General features: G+C 41.0%; 2 protein-coding genes across 4 annotated transcripts in view; one reads left to right on the top strand and one right to left on the bottom strand.

Annotated features, from left to right (window-relative positions):
- The window catches only part of slf1 (SMC5-SMC6 complex localization factor 1), a 43,483-nt gene that overhangs the window by 18,082 nt on the left and 5,627 nt on the right, over positions 1-19,774 (top strand). For both annotated transcript variants that reach the window (XM_015972422.3, XM_015972420.3), the window contains exons 16-17: positions 3,981-4,073; positions 5,017-5,199. In XM_015972422.3, coding sequence (XP_015827908.3) covers positions 3,981-4,073; positions 5,017-5,199 — 276 coding nt within the window. The remainder of the gene's footprint in view (positions 1-3,980; positions 4,074-5,016; positions 5,200-19,774) is intronic.
- Positions 1-19,774, bottom strand: part of kiaa0825 (KIAA0825 ortholog) — a 204,770-nt gene that overhangs the window by 184,251 nt on the left and 745 nt on the right. The window contains exon 2 of one of the 2 annotated variants that reach the window (XM_070546078.1): positions 17,742-17,927. In XM_070546078.1, coding sequence (XP_070402179.1) covers positions 17,742-17,768 — 27 coding nt within the window. In that variant the 5' untranslated portion in view covers positions 17,769-17,927. Of the gene's footprint in view, positions 1-17,741; positions 18,694-19,774 lie in introns of those variants that run through there. The other variant, XM_070546080.1, reaches the window with a different exon arrangement.

Raw genomic sequence — 19,774 nt, 5'->3', positions numbered from 1 at the left:
AGAGTTGGGTGTGGGGCTGGGCGATATGGCCTCAAATATATATTGCGATATTATCTGAAGCATGTGCGATAAGGATATTGATTGCGATATATTTTTTCCTTTGTTTATATATGTCAAAATGACATGCTTTTAAAAATCCTCATATGGCAAATATATTGCAGCAGAATAAAGTCATCCATAAAGTGTAGAATGTTCCTCCTCCTCCGCCCTCTCAGTGCTTGCAGTCACTGTCGTTCTGTTGTCCCAATGTCGGCGCGGATGCACATCTCAGTGACGTCATGTGTTACCGCGATAGAGGCAAAAACTCTGTCATTACACAATTTTATATGGTTTCTACCTTACATCGTTTATATTGCCCACTCCTAGTTGGAAGTATGATGCATTGGAATGAATTGGATCAAACACAATGTAATGAACAGAATTAGATGTCATGTAATTAGGGATGAGTTTAACCTGCTTTTTAGTGTCCTCAGATGAATGTTTGTTCTTGGCACTACATCAATGAACTTCATTTAATTACCCAGCTGTAATGGTCTTATTGGAGTTTTCAGGTGTTCCTGTTCGGCAGACGGAGTTGCTTTGTGTCCTGTTGTCAACATTTGAAAACTTCTGTCTGCTTTGTTCTTAAACGTGGACTTTTCTGAGGTCTTTCTACAGCAGCTGTCTCATATTCTAAAGTCCCTTCACACCAACAATGTCTGCAGCTACACAGCTTCCTCCTGTTATTCCGTTAGACTCGGACTTCTTATCTTGTATAGAATTGTGATATATTGACAGTGCGCTCCTCAGACGGTTCTGAAAAAAATAACATAACTTGTTTGTTTTTTTTGTTTTTATGTTGCGTTTACTGACCTTCGCCAGTCTTCCTATCTTCTTCTTCAAGCTACCGGTATCTATTGATTTGCTGTAAAGAATGTTTGAATACCTTTTTTTTTTTTCATTCTATATCACGCCAAAATTTTCTAAGAGCGCAAACAAAAAAATGAAGAGATTTCTCATACTTTTGTCTAAAACGGAACTTTTCTCATTATTTTCTAAGATTGTGTTGTACTTTGTACAAAACCCACATGATGCTGATTGCTAAAATAATTATGTCTTTATTCATATTACGACACTTGGCTTTTGAAGCCAGCGACAGAAGAAGTCCTCGAATAACGGGCTGCAGAACACCTCCCCAACACAATCCTGACAAACAGCACTTCCAGCACCTTTCTGGTCCAGGGTTCAGTGGGCCGAGCGGCACTTTATAGGAGTGCAGCAAGCAGACTGAGGGATATAAAGAGCAACACATACATTTAACTTTTAACTTTTCTATTAAAGTGTGAAACGGGGGATTTATGGAAAAGGACAGGCGGATTTATTCTTTCCTTACTTGTAAATGCTGAGCATGCAATTACCCCTATAATAGAGGCGTTGTGTCCAAATTGGAGCCATTAAAGTGATTTAACACTGCGTGGATTGGCCCTGGCATTTGCGAGGATGTGTACACATGGGGTGTAGTGGAATGGTTGTTTAATCACAGCGTTTCAGCGCCCAGTAATAGCACAGCAGCCCACGAAGAACCCTGACATACCACATCGTACAGCTTAGTCATTAAGGCCTGCAGTTTGGGTTTGGCTCCGCCGTCTGTTTGGTTGCCTTTGATTTTTAGTTTGGAAATATGTGAGTACACTCCACTAATTGATTTATACTTTTGTAGCTCATCCTGAAACGACTCAGCAACATGAATATCTGCTTTGCTGAAGACGTTTTGTGTTCTTTTCATAATAAAAGACTCATTCTTCTTGAATTTAGACTTAGGCTAAATATCATTCAAGAGGAAATTTTATTTTCCGCCTATTCATGTGTCCAATAATTCCTCTGATTCATTTCTTTTTTCTTTTTTTTTACTTTTGTTGCAAGTCTTTATGGATAAATTGGAAATCTTCATCCTTCCTTCACCATGCATAAAAGATAGTGTCATGTGAAAAGTTTAAATACTTATATGAAATAATATTCATTGATTTATTTTTTGTTGGTTGGTATCATGTATCAAATACAAAGCTGGGCTAGTTAATCATTCAAATGATTTTTGCTGATAATTTTGTTGAATTTTGCCAATTTAAGTTCAAATTAGCCCCTTTAAAAAAATACTATAACTCGTACGTACCTCTGCATGCTTAGCCAATTAGTCAGCAGCATTTAAGACCAATTCACTTCAGACTTGAGTGAGGTTGCACTCACATGTCATATTTATCTAATATTAAGTTATCCTATGGGTTCTTTGTTTAAATGTGTGGAAATCTGAGAAACCCTTTTAAAATGATTATTTCTGAATGTAGTTGGTTACTGCGAGTCTCCTACATCATATCCTGCATTAGCGTCTGATATGAAATAGATGGCGAAACTAGAAAAAAAAAACTGGCAGATCTACATCCCATTGTCACTTAACATTCATGTACTCACTCTTTACGACGGGGAAGGCCGTTGTTGGTTTAGCGTCAAAGAAACAGAACACATTCCGGACTAGCAGAAGCTAACTGTTAGCATTAGCAACATCACCACACAGAAAAACTCCTCCAGACTTGTTATGTCTGGAGATAACACATCCATGTTGCAAGCCAGTGGTAGAGTCGCATTGCAGTTATCCAATCCGAGACGAGATGTTCAATTATCAGGAAACCATCCGGTCATGTTTTGCCACTCTCTGCTGCAGCAGAGTTGTCCTTGCTGATCCAAGTGCCTTTGGGCTTTTTTTGCCCTAAGTACGGTTTGCAAGGCATTCATTCTTACCAGAGACCACTTCAAATGTATTGATTAAATGAGTGAGCCACATCATGACCAAAGCAGTCTGTTGTGGTGAAGATTTAAGCCAGAAAGCAAAGATCTCTATTCCAACCCTCACCAATGCTCATTAGCTTGAAAACTGACCAAAAGAACAAGCTGTCTTCTTTTTTTTTTTTTTTTTTTTTTTTACTGTTTGTGGGTTTTAAATACATCTTTTGCATCCAAGACACCTCCTAGAAGCAAGAAACTCTTCAAAAATGGAAATTATCCAGGAGTTTCAATATTTTATGCATCTAAAGGCAACTTCTTCTTTCATGAACCTCTTCTTCCTCCCCCGCCGTTTTTACCCTTGTCCTTGCCCTCTACATTTAAGCAGTGCCCCTGTACAGGCACGGCATCCTGGGGAGAACCAGTAAAGCATTTATTACAGCCTTTGCAGTTCTGTATTATACTTGCAAGCACAGAGCCGCTCATGCTTAGCCTTTAACTTCCCCTCTGAAGTTCAGCCATACATGAAAAGACGGGGCTCCAGCCCCCTTAAAGATTCTCGATTTCATTATGTGTTCAAAAAAGGTGAGGGATACAGTCAAGACGAGCAGGAAAAGAGGAGAGAATTTCTGTTTAAAAATGTAAATTCAATTTTTTGATTTCACTTCCTGTTTTTTTTTTTACTGGTAGTTTGTTGATTAAATGTCACGTGGGGAAACTGGGAATGCCCAGTGGAGCTTTTGAACCCCAAATCTGTGAAGAATCCTTTCAGCGGCTTTGTATGTGGGCTCTCTACCATAACTTCCTCTCAACTGAGAGTTTAGGAGCGAGCAGACGCGAAGCACTTTGCCTCTGCCCGGATATTAACTTAGTTAAGAGGGGATATATGCTTTGAATAAGGAAAAGAGGGAGGCAGATTAACCCAACTGTCTGCAATTTTGTTCCTCCCCATTTTATCTCTCCCCCCACTTGAAGATCACCCCCCTTTTCTCATCACTTTCTAAATCGCATCCTCATTGGTGGGTCTCACTTTTTTTTAGGTCAGAATTTTTTTCTTTGTTTTAACAATGTGTTTGGGGACATTTGGGTGTTCGCTTATTGGCGTTTACATCAAACGTAAAGGGACAATGGGAAGGACATCAGACACACCCTAATTTCTCTCCTCTCTTCCGCCCCTTCTCTCTCTTTTTGGGTGTGTTTGTCCATTGTGCGTGTCCTGGTCGAAGGAGAAACCCTCCTCCACCGAGCCTGCATAAGGAACCAAGTAGAAGCGGTGCTTCAGATCTTGGCGCATCCTGACACGGACATCAACGTTAAAGGTAAGACTTTTTTTCCCCACATTTCCGTGTTTTTCCGTAACCTCGGTCTCGTTTTTATCCCGCTGCGTTCCAACCATTTGCTCCGAGGTTTCAAAGAGCAATTATGGTTGGGATTGAATAATGGAATTAGGAAACAGGAGTGTGTGCGTGTGTGTGCGTCATCACTGAGGGTAACCTTTCGCTATAGTGTGAAGGGTGTGTCTAGAAAGAAAGCAGGCAGGGTTCAAGGTCTCTGACTTATAGATTTACATTCATTTCATTGAGTGAATAGAAATTTTGAAAATGTATTTCAGTTGGTTAAAAAATGTCCATTTAAAGCTGCTTAAATTAATATGTGAGGGGCGGTGTCCAAAATGTAAGGAAAATAGAATAATTGGTAATGTGGTTAAGTTAGTTTGTAGTTTTCTTCAGAAACAAGGCCTATGTTTTGGTTTATAGTCCCATTGCCCCAGCTGAATTTATTTTTATCATTATATTCTCAATCTGTGTATTTAGTTTGAACTTTTCCATTTCCCTAATTTCAACTTTTTAAATGAATCTCATGAATTGTTAAAAGACATGTACCTGTTTTTCCTCCTTTATTAAATTTTCCACCCTAGTTTAATTTAACAAAGACAATGAAACTAAATGCAGCATCATATCTCCTTCCAGTTATTTTTAGGTTTTTTTGTTTTTGTAAGAATGTAATTCTTTTCTGAATGAACTCACATCCTGTTCATTCGGCTCTAAGGTGTGCTTCATGCGTTTTTCCTACATGTTCCTTATTCTGACACACAAACCGTTATTTGTGAGAACTAACCAACTACGGTTGGTGCAATGAAGGGTTTATCTTGTGTGGTGGTTACTCTACTCATACTTTAAAAGTTTTCATTCTACCAGATCTTTTTTAACCTTTTGTTTAAATAAAGTTTACTTTCTCTGTTTGTGGCTGTTTCCCATGTAGACCATGCAGGCTGGACACCTCTCCATGAAGCGTGTAACCACGGCAGCACTGAATGTGTGAAAGCTTTACTCCATCACCGCCCCGCCCCCGTCCTCACCGACCAGGTTGAGGGAGTCAGTCCTCTGCACGATGCCCTGCTAAACGGACACATGGACATTGCCAAAATGCTTCTGGAACATGCAGGTGATGACACACAACTATACACACACCTTTTCATACACCTGTGCTCGGCTTCTGACCAAGTCCTCCAAATACACCCACATCACCCCGCTTCTCCTCCAGCTTCACTGGCTGCCAGTCAACTTCAGGGTTCATTTCAAGATCCTGGTTCTGGTCTATAGGGCCTTACATGGACAAGCACCATCTTACATTGGTGATCTTCTTAGTCCCTACACCCCCAGCAGGTCCCTGAGGTCCAGTGATCAAAGCCTACTGGTTGTGCAGCACCAGGCTAAAGACCAAAGGTGACAGATCATTTGCTGCTGTGGCCCCCAGACTCTGGAACTCTCTCCCCCTGAGCCTGAGATCAGTGGACTCAGTGGTCTCCTTCAAAAAGCAGCTGAAGACTCACTTGTTCAAGCTGGCTTTTGTATGACCTTCTTCACCACTCTCTCTTTATTCTGCTCTCCCCACCTATTCCACCTTCCTCAGGATCCACTGATTTCCCTCTTTCCTATTCACTCTCTCTCTTTCTTAACATTTTTTCTTTTAAATCCCAATTGCCTATTTTTGCTAATTTAAAATATATTTTAAAACATTTTCTAAATGCTTTTTTATATTTTAACATTTTTGTTTTGTTTTTGTGAAGCGCCTCGTGATTTTTATCTTGAGAGGCGCTATAAAAAGGATATTTTCTTCTTCATGCTTACACAAAGGTTTTGTGTTTTTAATACCCTTTGAAACAAGGATATAATCTGATAATACATTAGAAAAACATTAGAGAGAAACTATGAAACTTGGTTTATTGTCTTTGACCAGGTGACATTGGTCTACAAATGGCTACAACACTGTTTCAGTGTTTAAAAACTGTACTGTCCATTTATACTTATGAATAAGACCGAGATTCTTGTTTCTGATGAAAAGTCACATTATCTAACAATCTTTAAAGATGTTAAACACAGATAAGCCATCTTATTTTGGTAACACTTTACAACAAGGATTCCTTTATTAACATTAGCCTTGTAAGTCATTCTCAGGGTGTGTGTGTGTGTGTGTGTGTGTGTTGGGGGGGGGGGTTCTGTTTCTTGGAACTAAAAGTTGCCCACATCACAGCCAAACTTCAAGAAAGCGTGTTTGTCGTGTTCTTGTCAAATTAAACTGATCACAAAACACAGATTTACTTTCTTTATTTCGTTTTCCTCATCCAACCCCCATAAATCCCTGTGCGTCCTGCAGCACTCCCGAAGGACAACAGACAAGACAAAAAAGTCTGACGTGTTGAGTAAAAACTGCTATTTTTAGCATAATTTTAGGGCCGACGTGTTGCTACCAGACGTACAGTGTGAGCAGTCAGGTCGCATGCGAGAACTGGGTCGTGCAGTGTGAGCACATGACTCGTGAGATCTGCTCTGCGAGGAAGTCGTACAGTTTGAGCTGAAGCTGAACGCTGCAAGTGAAAAAGTCACACAGTGTACGCCCGGCTTTAGCCAATCAGAGGTGAGATGTCAGAATATCAGGAAACAAGACTTCAAATCCTGCCACGTTCAGCTCACCTCTGATATGGCTAAATTCTACTTCCTGAAACAGGTGTGCTGGAGCTTTTTTCCCCACAGTGATCAACTCACAAGGCATTCATTTATACTAGAGACCACTAAAATATGTAGAAAAAATGAGTGAACTTGGTCTTTAAAGTGTTTTTATTTATGTGCTGGAAAAACTACAACAAATCCAAAGCAGCCGCAGTGTTGAGTAGAACCTGTGCAGCCAGCAGAAGCTTTAGAGGACAACATAGAGGGTAACATTTGGTTGGCAGATGTCTAAATAAATTGCCCACTGGAACTTTTAAGAAATCTGAACACAAGTCAGGATTCTATTCTGGGTTTCTTTCTAGCGTTTGCAGTTTAACTGTGCAGTTTTGTTGGCTGTTGTTATTTTTGTTGGTCCTTTACTTCTGGTATTCAGTTACCTAAATTGCTTTAACGATCTCAGACTGTTCTAGACACAGAGGTAATACCAGCCCCTACGGGGAACTGACGATTACTAAAGCCCACTCCCCCTGTCTAAACTTCCTCCATCATTCAGTTCAGCACCAGCGAGTCCATCCAAACACATTACCCTCAGTAGATGTCTGCTAATGTCTTTCTGACAAGATTAGAGGAGTCGGGGCAGTTTGCTTGCAAATACTACATGAAGGTTATTTTGTAGAAATGTCACAACAGTTTGCATGTCTTCATCCAGTCGGAGCTCAGGAGGGTTGTAGAGAGCGTGATGGGTGTCAGGAGAGTGTCATTGGCTGTACAGCAGCAGGTGGCAGAGATGACGTGTGTGTATTTTTGGGTTAACGTGTGGAGACGAGCGTTTTTTTTTTTTGCAGACGATGAACAAGTCTCCGACGTAGAAGCACACCTCTGTCTCAGCACTCTTCTCAGTTTGACTAATTATAGTTAATTTGATTTGACTTTCTCATTAATACATGTACATATTCTGTCCTAAAAAAATAAATTAAACTGGGATTGTTTAGTCCCGGAGAGGAAACAGGAGAGTGCTCTCTTTTCTTTTCTTTTCTTTTTTGGGGGGGGGTTCTCTCTCCTTTCCTCAGAAACAGGAGGGCAAGCGAATTAAAAGAGGTCAGATGAAGCAGCTGTCTGTATCCGTAAAATGAGAGGATAAAGAGAACTAACGTGGGTGCAGCAGACGTCTGGTTTACCGTCTAGGCCAGGTCTTGTTGCTGGACCAAACAGCACAACAGGGATGAGAATTGTCTGTTTGAAAAGCCCTTCAGGGTTATCCTCCTTTCTTCTCATTCGCTCTCTACTGACTGTTTGTGATTTCCTCCCGCCACGATGGCGGGTTGTCTAAAGGCTACAGCAGGGAGTTGGTGAGGAGGTGGTCCTCCTGACTCCAGGCTATACTGTTTCATACAGTCTCTTTTCCATGATCTTTATTTGGTTGCCATGGATACCATCGATAAGCCAGTGCTTTTTTTTCCCCTGCCTCTCTTCTTTTTTAGATCTTCTAGTCCAGGCTGTTAAAAGTGGAAAGTTCTAGCTTCAGGGGATAGCTCAAGCTTGGTTACCATCCTTACATTGTTGCTCACTCCAGGTTTTTATTTCCAACTCGTCTCGCAGTTTTCTGCTTGCGGCTGCATTTCCATCACCCATATATGTCAGAGATTTTTTTATTTTTTTTTGGCCAGGTAGACTTGCTGCACTTACCCATGGAAGGAAACCAGGCTAGTGGACCAGGTGCAATTCCATTCCACTGTTTCCTTATTTATTGTATCCCTTTGTGTTTTTATTTTTTTCATTCCTGCGAGTGCCAGCTGCATTTCCTGAAACTATATTTTTCATTGAGGCATTCACTCCATTGTCCTAGTTGTTTCCAGCAGACAGTTCAATCCAAGCTGCCAAGGTTCTGGTAGGCCACAGAGGGCAGCTCTGACACTGGCACACCAACAAAGCCTTTATTTGGGAGTGATCTCACCCCTTTGTAATCCTGTCTGTCTGCTTGGAGGCCTGTGCTCTGTATGCGAGTGTGTATTTGTGCATTTTTACGGGTAAATTGCACAAAGAGGGGGGTAGAATGGATAGATCCTGCCCCCACTACCTCTATCCCTACAGGCTTTATGAAGCTGGCAATGAAAAGATGCCATGGCTGAGGGCAAGGCTGACTCTGCCCTGCCATTCCCCTCCTCCTCCTGGTGCCCAAGGCTGCCCCTCACGACCCCCGTCTATGTGCTTGACTTATTTCTTTTTTTGGCTTGTTTTTATTTTTATTTTTTATTTTTTTTACTCGGCACTGAAGTGTCCTTGACTGTATATTTTATTGCATGCATGCACAAATATTTTTCCATTTCTCAAATCTTGTAATGAGCATATGCTTGTCTGCAATTACTTATCTGTGGAGAGAGTGTGCTGGCAAGTCCTTTGCTCAGCTGCTAGACTTGTTTTATGTTTTGCAGAGTGGCCGCGGCAGTTGGTACCTCCTTGATTGGGGTGGAAAAGACCCAGAGCTGTTAGCAGTGTGGCTCAGACATGGCACACACAGCAGGCGTGTCAGTTGGAGAAGAGGGTGGAGAAATAAAGAAAAGAGCCTTTAAGCTGTCACCAACCTGCCTCGTGACAGTAATAACTAATGAAGAGCTCTCAGAACGAGGTTGGTCCACCTCGAGTTGTAAACAGTGAAAAGTATTAGCGCCCTTTCTGATTCCTTCAGTTTTTGCATTTTTAGTCAAGCTTTAATGTTTGACATCAGCAAACCAATTTCAAAATAACTTGAGTGAATATAAAATGCAGTTTTGAAAAAGAAGTCTGGTCCTTTGGGATAAAGTGATCACCCCTCTTGTTGAATCACATGGTTTGGTTTTACTGTCTACACTCAGACCCGTAGGCATACCTGTAGAATTACTGAGTCACGTCAAGAAATCACAAAAAAATTAAACGATCTCTAAAAGAAACACGTCCTGTCTGTTTTAAAGGAATTCAAGATCAAATGTACCCAGAACAACATCTAAAGCATGCAAGCTTCACTTGGTTCAGATAGAGGTCAAAGTTCATGATTCATCAAAAAGAAATATGATGATAAATGACCCGCACTTGTATAGCGCCTTTTAGAGTCAGTAGAATCCAAAGCGCTTTACACTACAGTGTATCATTCATCCATTCACACACCGGTGGTGATGAGCTACAATTTAGCCACAGCTGCCCTGGGGCGCATTGACAGAGGCGAGGCTGCCGAGCACAGGCACCACCAGTCCCTCCAACCACCACCAGCAGGCAAGGTGGGTTATGTGTCTTGCTCAAGGACACAACAGCAGAATTCTCTGTCCGGAGCCGGGATTGAACCTGCAACTTTCCAATTACTGGTAGGGATGGGTACCTTTGACATTTGAATCAATTCGGTACTAATTCCCGGTACCTAGGAATCGATACCGGTACTTAACGGTACCAATTTTCGATACTTTTGAGAGTTTAATATTTTAATTCTCTTTTATAATTAAATATATATTTTCTCAATATGTAACCATATTTGATAAATATCACGATAAATAACATACAACTGTTTGTATTTTAACATCGTCCTTGTAGTTTTATAAGCTGATAATTAAACTGAAGCAAACATCTTTACTGTGAACTAAATTTACTGTGTATCTTCATTCCTTTTGCCGTCCTTTTTCATTTGATTTTTCCTACTGGGAAGCTAGAATTTCTGAGGAGAAAGCGAACGCACCATTAGCTGATAACAACGGTGGCAATGGAAGCTAATTTATCAAGCTAACGTTATCTTAAACAGTTTATTTAGCTGCTGGAGCAGATTAAGACAATGATGCCTCACACTTATTCACCCAATCACCCATCGCATTTAGTAAAGAGAAGCCAAACTTTAGAGCACATTCATGTTTTTCTAGTCGGAAATTCGGAGTTCCGAGGAGAAAGCGAACGCATCATTAGCGAAACGGAAGCTAACATATCAAGCTAATGTTATCTTAAACATTTTATTTACCTACCGGAGCAGATTAAGATGAAGATGTCTCACTTAGATCGTTGTCGCTGGTTTCATCATCACCCAGTTACCCATCACATTTAGTGAAGTGGACCCAAGCTTTAGCGTGCGTTCTTTCTACCCATGCTGCTCTGTTTACAACTGGCTCGCAGCGACCGACGACATAACGCTCTTGCGCATGCGCAGCTGTCTAGGCAAGTTCTCGTTATGAAGGACGGGTACCGAAACGAGGCACCGTTTCAAATGACGTGAATCGGTGCTCAGTCGGTACTATGGAATTCGGTCGGTACCTTAAAAAGTACCGAATTCGGTACCCAACGCTAATTACTGGACAACTTGCTCTACCTCCTGAGCTACTGCTGCCCCCAAAATAGACAGAATAGCAAAATTAGCATCATGGGTTAGTTCCAAAACAAAATCCTCTGCTCACAAATTTGAACAAAAGATCCGAAAGAATTCATTAGAAAACATCCTCTGTACTGACGTAACTAAACGTTTTTTTCACATTTTCTGACCTTTTTTAGAAGATGTGTGACTCAAGCGAAGTTGGCAGAGGAGTTAATACTAGGGATGAGCCGGATACTCGTTTCAGACGAGTATCCGGTACGGACAAAGCATTTTTGACGAATACGAGCATGAAACGAGTAAAACGAGTCAATATCTGTAATCGTGCTGAAGGAAAATCCTCATTGGGTAACTGACTGTCTTCACGCTCTGTGATTGGCCAGTCACATAGAGCACCCGCCCCTCCCTACACACAAAACTGCAGCCGGCCGGGAGCGCAGTCCGTCCTGTTCATTCACGCACACACACAGACAGTAACGGACCTCGCTGTGTTTGCTTCACTGTTTCTCACGTTTCTTCAGTTTTCCCTAGGTTTTCTTCAGCTCGCCTCTTTTTCGGTTGATTATTTAAAGTTACTTTTTTCGTAACTTACATGGTGCATTTGACAAGACAGAGCTGACGTGCCGTTGTCACTACCTCCGCTCCGGTCGGGTTTTTTATTTCTTTGATCTCTCTCTCTCTCTCTCTCTCTCTCTCTCTCTCTCTCTCTCTCTCTCTCTCTCTCTCTCTCTCTCTCTCTCTCTCTCACACTCACACTCACACACACACACACACACACACACACACATTAATCAACATTGTTTTGTTTAACTGTGGGGCAAAATGCCAAGAACGTTAAGGAAAAAATCAGTTTAATCAAATTAAAATTAAAAAAATATATATACAGTTGTGTCTGGTTCTAGCATTTCATATTTCCTAGTTCCTACTGAATGAGTTCAGATGTATTAATCCATGCACTCAAATATTAATGTTCTGATTTTACTGAAAAACTTGTTCTGTAATAGTTCCTTTACTATTGTGATCAAAAATATTTAATCTCAATTCTGAGGCTGCTCTGTAAATAGTTTTCAAATAAACAATACACATATCAACTTCTGATCAATCCACATCAATTTCAGACTACATTGATGTAAACCACGTCCACTTATGGTTAAACCACGCCCACATCCGGGTTATGCCACGCCCATTCCGAGTACAGATACAGATACAGATAATTTAGTTGGTTGAACAGATACAGATACAGATAGTGGTGTACTCGCTCATCCCTAGTTAATACCCACCCAGTAACTAGAGGGTTGCAGGTTTGAGCCCCATCTGTTGCAGTTGTTCTGTCCTTGGGAAACAGACTGAGCCCACCTTATCTGCTAGTGGTGGTCGGAGGGACCGGTGTCGCCAGTTGGTAGTCTTGCTTCTGTCGGTGCGCTCCAGGGCAGCCGTGGCTAGTGTAAATGATAAATCATCCGCAATTGTATAGCGCTTTTCTGAGTCGGGGGACTCCAAAGTGCTATACACAGTATATCATTCATCCATTCACACACACACACACACACACACACTGGTGAGATAAAATGTAGCCACATGCACTCCTCCCACAAACTTGTACTTCCTGAAACAGGAGCGCCAGAGCGTTTCTTCTGCAGGAAATGACTCACAACGCATGCATTCACACTAGAGACCACAGCAGATTTGCTTAAAAAATGAGTGAATGAGACCTTTAAAAACAGGCTGTTGGAAAACTCTCCAATGTGGATGAATTAATAATTCATAATTTAAAGAGGGTTTTGTGCATGTCTTAATGTACACATAACTACTTACACACATGCTTTATGCACTGAATGCCCTCAGATCCTAACGTGAACAAGAATCTGTGGACCAGAAAGCTTTGCGACACGAGACAACTCACCGCCCCCTCATTTGTTGTAGTCACTTCCTCTGTCTGTTGTAGGAGATATACTACACACATGCACACAGGTAGAGGTGTTTGCACACTTGGCCTGTCAACATGGTGCAGAAACACAGAAAGTTCCTCCTGCTCAGCTCTCGTTTCCCTGTGGGTCCTGAACTGGCAGCTGTGAGGAGCTGAGCTCTCACTGTTAGAGGTGAAGCTGCGTTCAGAGCCCTCGGCTTCACTCGGCTACGTTGATGTTTCAGCTGCAGGTTTCTCCAGGCTGTAGTTCAAGGACTTCCCCCTCACTGGGAATTTTTAACTCGAGTCTTCCCTCCCACCCCGCCACGCATGCACGTATAACCACACACGTTTTCTTTTTTGTGTTTTTCAGGTGGTCGCGAGGATTACTCCTTGCTTTTCTTCGTTTCACACAAGTGTGTGTGCCTTAAACTGAGGGCCATTAAAGAAAAAAAAATGGAGGTGATGATTGTGAGATTTGTTACCAAAGCCTTTTTTTTACTACTACTTACGTCTAGCACCACTTATAATATACAAGCACTTCTTCCCCCTGTTTAAACAGCTTTTCCTCAGTGAGCATACAGACCACAACAGCTTCCTCTTAAAAAGAAAAGGGCATAGGCCAAGGAACATGACACACTTTTTTGAAATGTGTGCTGTCCTTTTTAATCTCCAAGGATGGAGTTTAAAGTTGTGCATTTAATCACAAGGACAACGTGAAGAGGTGAATTTGTAGGTGCTGAAACTATGTTCTCTCTCCATCTGCAAACAAAGCTGAGTTTCAAGGTGTAATTCCTCTCTTTTGTGGTCTCTGAGTTGATTTGATTAAAAAAATTATAACACACACACACACACACACACACACACACACACACACACACACACACACACACACACACACACACACACACACACATATATATATATATATATCAAAAGCTGCATTTGCTTTGTTTAGTTGGCCATGAAGATTGTACACCTGTGCTCCAGCCGTGACCTTAAATCATTACGGACTCCAGCTGAATAAAGTAGCACTACTGTTTCACCGATTTTCTTTTTAGCCTCAATTAAAATGTTTGGCAACAACTTGGGAAAGAGCTGAATGGTGCACTGAAGAGTTTTCACTTGTAAAGTTCATTAACAAGGAGGCAACAATGGGACTTGTCTGAACTCTGGTGAAGTGGGTCATGTTGTACAAGCAGCAGTTAAGTGTGTCTTCTTTGAATGACGAGCCTCACCCTGCGGTGTGTGTGGAGTGCTTCCATTGTCACAGTCCTAGTGGACACCTTTACTCACCTCTGCATTGTTGAGCAGCAGAAACATGATGTAAACAGTGGAACCTCTTATTCAGGTTTTAACTAGAACGTAAAGTGTTTGAATGGCTCAAATCAAATTCCAGCAACGCAATTAAGCCTATTTGCTGATTGGATTGTAGCACAAAAGACATCTTACATTTTCATTTGCTTGTTTGTCGTTTTTCACGTTTTCTGAGAATTTTGTCTTACAATGGAACAGACAGATGGAGAGAGGAGTAGAAGCGGGGAGAATGACCTTTTATTTGATTTTTTTTTCATTGTCAACCCAACAACAAAAGCCAAGAAACACTGAATGAAAAGTTCATCATCCAGACACTTCTATAGAATATGTTTCGAACATCTAGTCTATCTATCTAGGCTTTAAATAATTGTTTTGTTGGAAAAAACTACTGGATTTTAACATTTGACACTGTTGAGTAGGGTTTGTTTTTTGTCACCAGCTAGGCTGCTGGTTCTTTTCTTCTTATCTTGTCCTTTCCTCTAAGTTTAAATCCACTTGTGCTCAACTTCTGCCTTATTGACTGATACATGGCATGGCTCTTAGAAAACATTTGCTTTTCTACCTCTTTTTACACTAAATATCTGCACTATTTCCAGAACAGTGGCATGCAGTGCTCTCCATCTGCTAAAATACTCATGGACAATTTATCGGCATCAATATCTGTGTTGGCCGATGTTAGTATTTTTTTAAATATCTGTATCGATAACTAAAACTGGGCAGATAGATAGATAGATAGATGGATAGATGGATAGAGGGACGGACATCGTATATTTGTGTGTGTAATTGTAATAATCTGGTGATACAATTAATCAGGATGCTAAAAGTCAGACAATACTTGCAATTTTTTTATGCTGAACATAAATGGAAAAACTCAGGTCATATGCTTGTAAAACATCCAGTTTTATCACAAGATCTTATTGATCTAATCGTTCTTTCAGAATAACGGTGGTAAAAACTGCTGCCACCTAGCAGTCAGACTTTGAATTACACCAAAAGAAATACAGTAAATGTTTGCATGTAAATCCTCAATGAAAAATCGATACACTGCATGAAATATTTGAGTGTATCGTTATTTCCTTATGAATGTAATCGTAAATATCGGTTATCGGATACAACAGTGATATTGATATTGGATGTTGATATCGGCCTACATTTTCACATCGGTACATAAGCCTTGTCACTGCCAGGATATTAACATGTCCTACTTGTGTCATGTTGCTTCACCTTTAGAAACCTTTGAAAAAATAAACTAAAATTATATATTTTTTCTAGTGTCTTTCATTTTTGTAATTGTCCATAGTTATAAACAAAGTATTGGTTTCTCCCAGCTGTCAGTCTCTCCATCTTGTTTGATCATTTGAACATTTACACTGTAAATGTGTACATGCCAATCCCATGTTAGCAACTGAATGCCTTTAGGCATCTAAATGTGGTAAAGATAACTTTCTAAAGATCAAAATGACAATCAGAATAAGGAAGAAAAGAGATTTAAGTGACTTTGAGCTGGGCGTTGTTGTTGGTGCCAGACAGACTGGTCTGCTGATCCACTGGGATTTTCATCCATGACCATTTCGTGGGTTTATGGATATGGCCCCCAAAAAAGAAAGCATCCAATGATCAATGATGTGGATGAATACTAGGGATGCACCGATCAGGTTTTTTGCTGCCGATCACCGATACCGATATCAAAGAATGCTGATCACCGATACCGATCACCAATACCGATCACGTGGATTGGCCAGAAATTTTCTACAACATTATAATGAGTGCTACAAACTACATAATCTGGGAATAAAGGAAATGTAACCTAATCTAAAATGGTCTGTATTAGGGTTGTCACGGTGTGAAAATTTAACCTCACGGTTATTGTGACCAAAATTACCACGGTTTTCGGTATTATCGCGGTATTTTTTTTTAAACGTGCTACATTTTCACACAATTAAATAAACCCTGTATGTCAGGAAATATTGTCCTCAGTTTGTGTCTAAATTTTGCCTAAAATGTGTTATTTTGTAATTATGTTGTTTATTTGTTTACATTTTCCCCTTTAGTCTTTGAAATACCAATATTTGCCCATAACTTCTTATTTTATGTCTGTTTGATGTCATCATTTTAAAAATCTTAGATCAGATGATACTCAGTACTCAAGTAGCCTTCTAATCAGATACTTTTTTTTACCCTTACTTGAGCAATCCGTATATCAGGAAAATATTGTCCTCGGTTTGTGTTCTTCCAGTGAGCTTTGCAGATGTGGGAAAGTGTCATCAGGCAGTAATCGTTGTTAAATTCATAATTATTCTCGGAAAGAGACCAACTCTTATCTGCCCCTGGGAGCCCCGTAATGCATAGCGTCATTTCAACATGGGGGTGTCCGCGACACGGTTTATATGCAGGTAGCGGCGCTGCGGCTGCTTTATATAGCGACTCGTTGCTTTCTCCCTCAACCCAAATCCTCGGATCACGCATTTTAGCTAAAACGCTAACGTTAGCTTGCCTTGCGTTGACTGTAGAGTTGTGGGTGATGGTCACGCAGATGTGTCATGAGATTTGAAGCGTTGCTGCCTTTCACAGACACTTTTTCTGCTCGTGCTGCAAACAGGATAGCCGTCCGTCCGTCTTCTATAAACTCCCTCGGCATTCTTCAAATATCTAAAATATGCCCGTACTTCCGACTTTGTCTTCTTTGAGGGATAATAAATGTCCTCCTGAGCGCTGCCGTCTCCTCCTTTGACCATTATTTCAGCTTTAGCTTCAAGAAAGTTTTGTTGTAAACAAAGCGTGCGTCTGTGCCGCCGGCAACTTCAGCCGATGATACGGTGGCTGGTAAGGGTCACCGCGCCTACACCGCAGCCACGGTAAACCCATCGAGATAATAATAGTTTTTTTAAAAACAAGACTGTTATTATTATTGTCAACTTTTTTTTTTTACCGGGGTTTACCGCTACACTGGTTACTGTGACAACCCTACCTGATCGGTTTGCTTTGATCTATTTTGAAAATTCCGATCAAAACCGATAGGGGCGCTATCGGCCGATTACGATCAAATGCCGATCCATCGGTGCATCCCTAATGAATACCCCTTGTTGATGTCAGAGATCTGGGTGACAGAAGGGCAACAGTAGTGCAAATACATGGTTCCAACCAAAGGTTTGTAGAACAGCATGTTGAACCTTGTAGCAGATGGACTCCAGCAGAAGACCAGCAGGTGTTCCTTCAGTTTGCTAAGAACAGGAAGCTGAGGCTAAAATTCCCACAGCATCACCAGAACTGGATCGTGGGTCACTGAAAAACATTTCCTGGTTTGTCGAGTCTGGATTTCAGCTGCAACGTTCAAATAGTCGGATCAGAATTTGGTGTCACCAACATGCATGAAAGCATGGATACATCTTGCCTTGCATCTCTGCTTCACGCTGGTGGTGCAATTGTGTGGACATATTCTTGTCTTACGTTGGACCCCTCAGTACCACCTGAGCCTGGTTTCAACACCACAGCCTACCTGAGTATTGTTGCTGACCATCTCCATCCCTTTATGACCACATGGAGCTATCTTCTGATGGCAACTTCCAGCAGGATGATGCACCAGGTCACAAAGCTCAGATCATCTCGTTTTCTAGAACATGACCACGAGTTCACTGCACTCCAACGACCAACACAGTCACCAGATCTCAATCCAGTCCAGAACCTTTGGGATGAGGAGGAACAGGAGATTCTCATCAGGGATTGATCTTTGTGATGCAGTCATGTCCTTATGGACCAGACTCTGTGCTGAATGTTTTCAACACCATGTTGAATCTATGACATTTGCAGGGTTTTTCCTGCGTTCAAATTTGCGTGGCGGCCGCCTCTATTGAATTTTGTGCCACCCCAGCCTGATTTCACTCTGCCCCCAGCAATATGGATGTTATTTTAACTGCAGTTGCAGCGTTGCGCCACTACACAAGTGCTGCATCAGCAGCGGTGCACTGAAAATCACTAAAACTGCTGCAGACAAAGATCAAAAATAGCTTTTCTCGCTAGTTGGTACATATCTATGGTTGGTGCTATTGACGTCCTGATTTTCCCCCAGGCTCTTCCGCATCAGAGCAAGGCTGTACAGTGCGACGAAAAAAACTGTCTGTGCGTGTCTGTCTATTTTTAAACGTAGCACCGGTGCAACATCTTTGAATGACTGTTTTCCCCAGAACTTTATTGAACAAAAGTAAGTTATGTGTAAGAAAAATGCTTTTTACTGGCGCACAATGTGGTCATCTGAATGCAGTGGAGGAAAATACAGGAACCAGCAAAGGCACAAAGGCAGAACCAGTCCAAAGTTTGGGATCAAAAGTGCAGCTACGTGCAGATTGACTAATGCTAAAGCTAATGAGTAGCAGTCTCACGATCAAGTGGCGCACAGAAAAATATATGATGATCGTAAAACTAAGAAAGACTAAACTCTACAAGCGAATGAAAAGTCCCCACCATCCTGTTAATTCTGCATCCTGCAGCGCTATGAATCAGAACCGCTGCACACAGAAGCAGGATGTACGGCAAGCCATTGTAGTATATAATTCACAAACGCTTCTATCTTTGAACATAATTTAAACTGGATTATTGCCAACCCTTACATAATAGACATGCCACCATGACATTGTTAGCAGCAGAAATTATAAATGTTATTACCATTTCCAATACAAATGCATGTTAATGAAATGCATTATATTTTACTGGATATATTTATGTTATTTTGACTAAGATGAGTGTTATTAAAGTGACAGTGTGTATTTTTCCTGGCGATAGGGGGCAGTAGATACCTAAACTGTTGCAAGCAAGCTGTATTTTTGTGTTGGAGTAAGACCTTACCAACAGATCCACATTAGAGTCAAAAAGCCCTGTGGAGTGCAAACTTCAGCTAAATGACAAGCACATCAGACTCCCTTTCATCAGTGGCAATGAGTAGAGGTAACTGTGTAAAACTACAACGTTTATGAATGGTGAAGTTTTGTAACCGTTTGTTACAAATCAGTAAGCGCATTTTGTCCTCATGGGCTCCCGTAGGAGGAAACATGGCATCTAATGTGGTGTTGCCCAGAGACTTAGACCCGCTCCCATGTATTTTAGACCTGATTTTTATGGTTATATCTTAAGAAGCCACCAATATTTTTCCACAACTGGGCATAATTTCCTTCATTTTCAACAACATTTTAATGGATAATTCCAGAGATTAATGATAAAAACTACACATTGTCCCTTTAATACAAACCTAAAATGCTACTGAAATGTAGGTCAAAAATTAAAAAAATATTTTTTACTATAAATATCAGATGGGAAAAAGGGACTAAACACCAATCTAATGCATATTATTGAGCCTTTTATAATATTTTGCCTTTAAAAAATGAGGCAGTTGAGTTTACAGAGTATGCATGTGCTGGCACATGGTCAGGATGGTACCACCTCTGCCTCAATTTAAAACCCCTGATTTGAACTTCATCCTGATTGTACCATTCAAGATGTTAATCTTGAATGGTACAATCTCAGATGGATCTCAGATGG

This window comes from Nothobranchius furzeri, chromosome 17, assembly GCF_043380555.1.
Source record: "Nothobranchius furzeri strain GRZ-AD chromosome 17, NfurGRZ-RIMD1, whole genome shotgun sequence".
Classification (NCBI taxonomy): domain Eukaryota; kingdom Metazoa; phylum Chordata; class Actinopteri; order Cyprinodontiformes; family Nothobranchiidae; genus Nothobranchius; species Nothobranchius furzeri.
The sequence above is the reverse complement of the archived record's forward strand: the minus strand, read 5'-3'. Positions and strand labels throughout refer to the sequence as shown.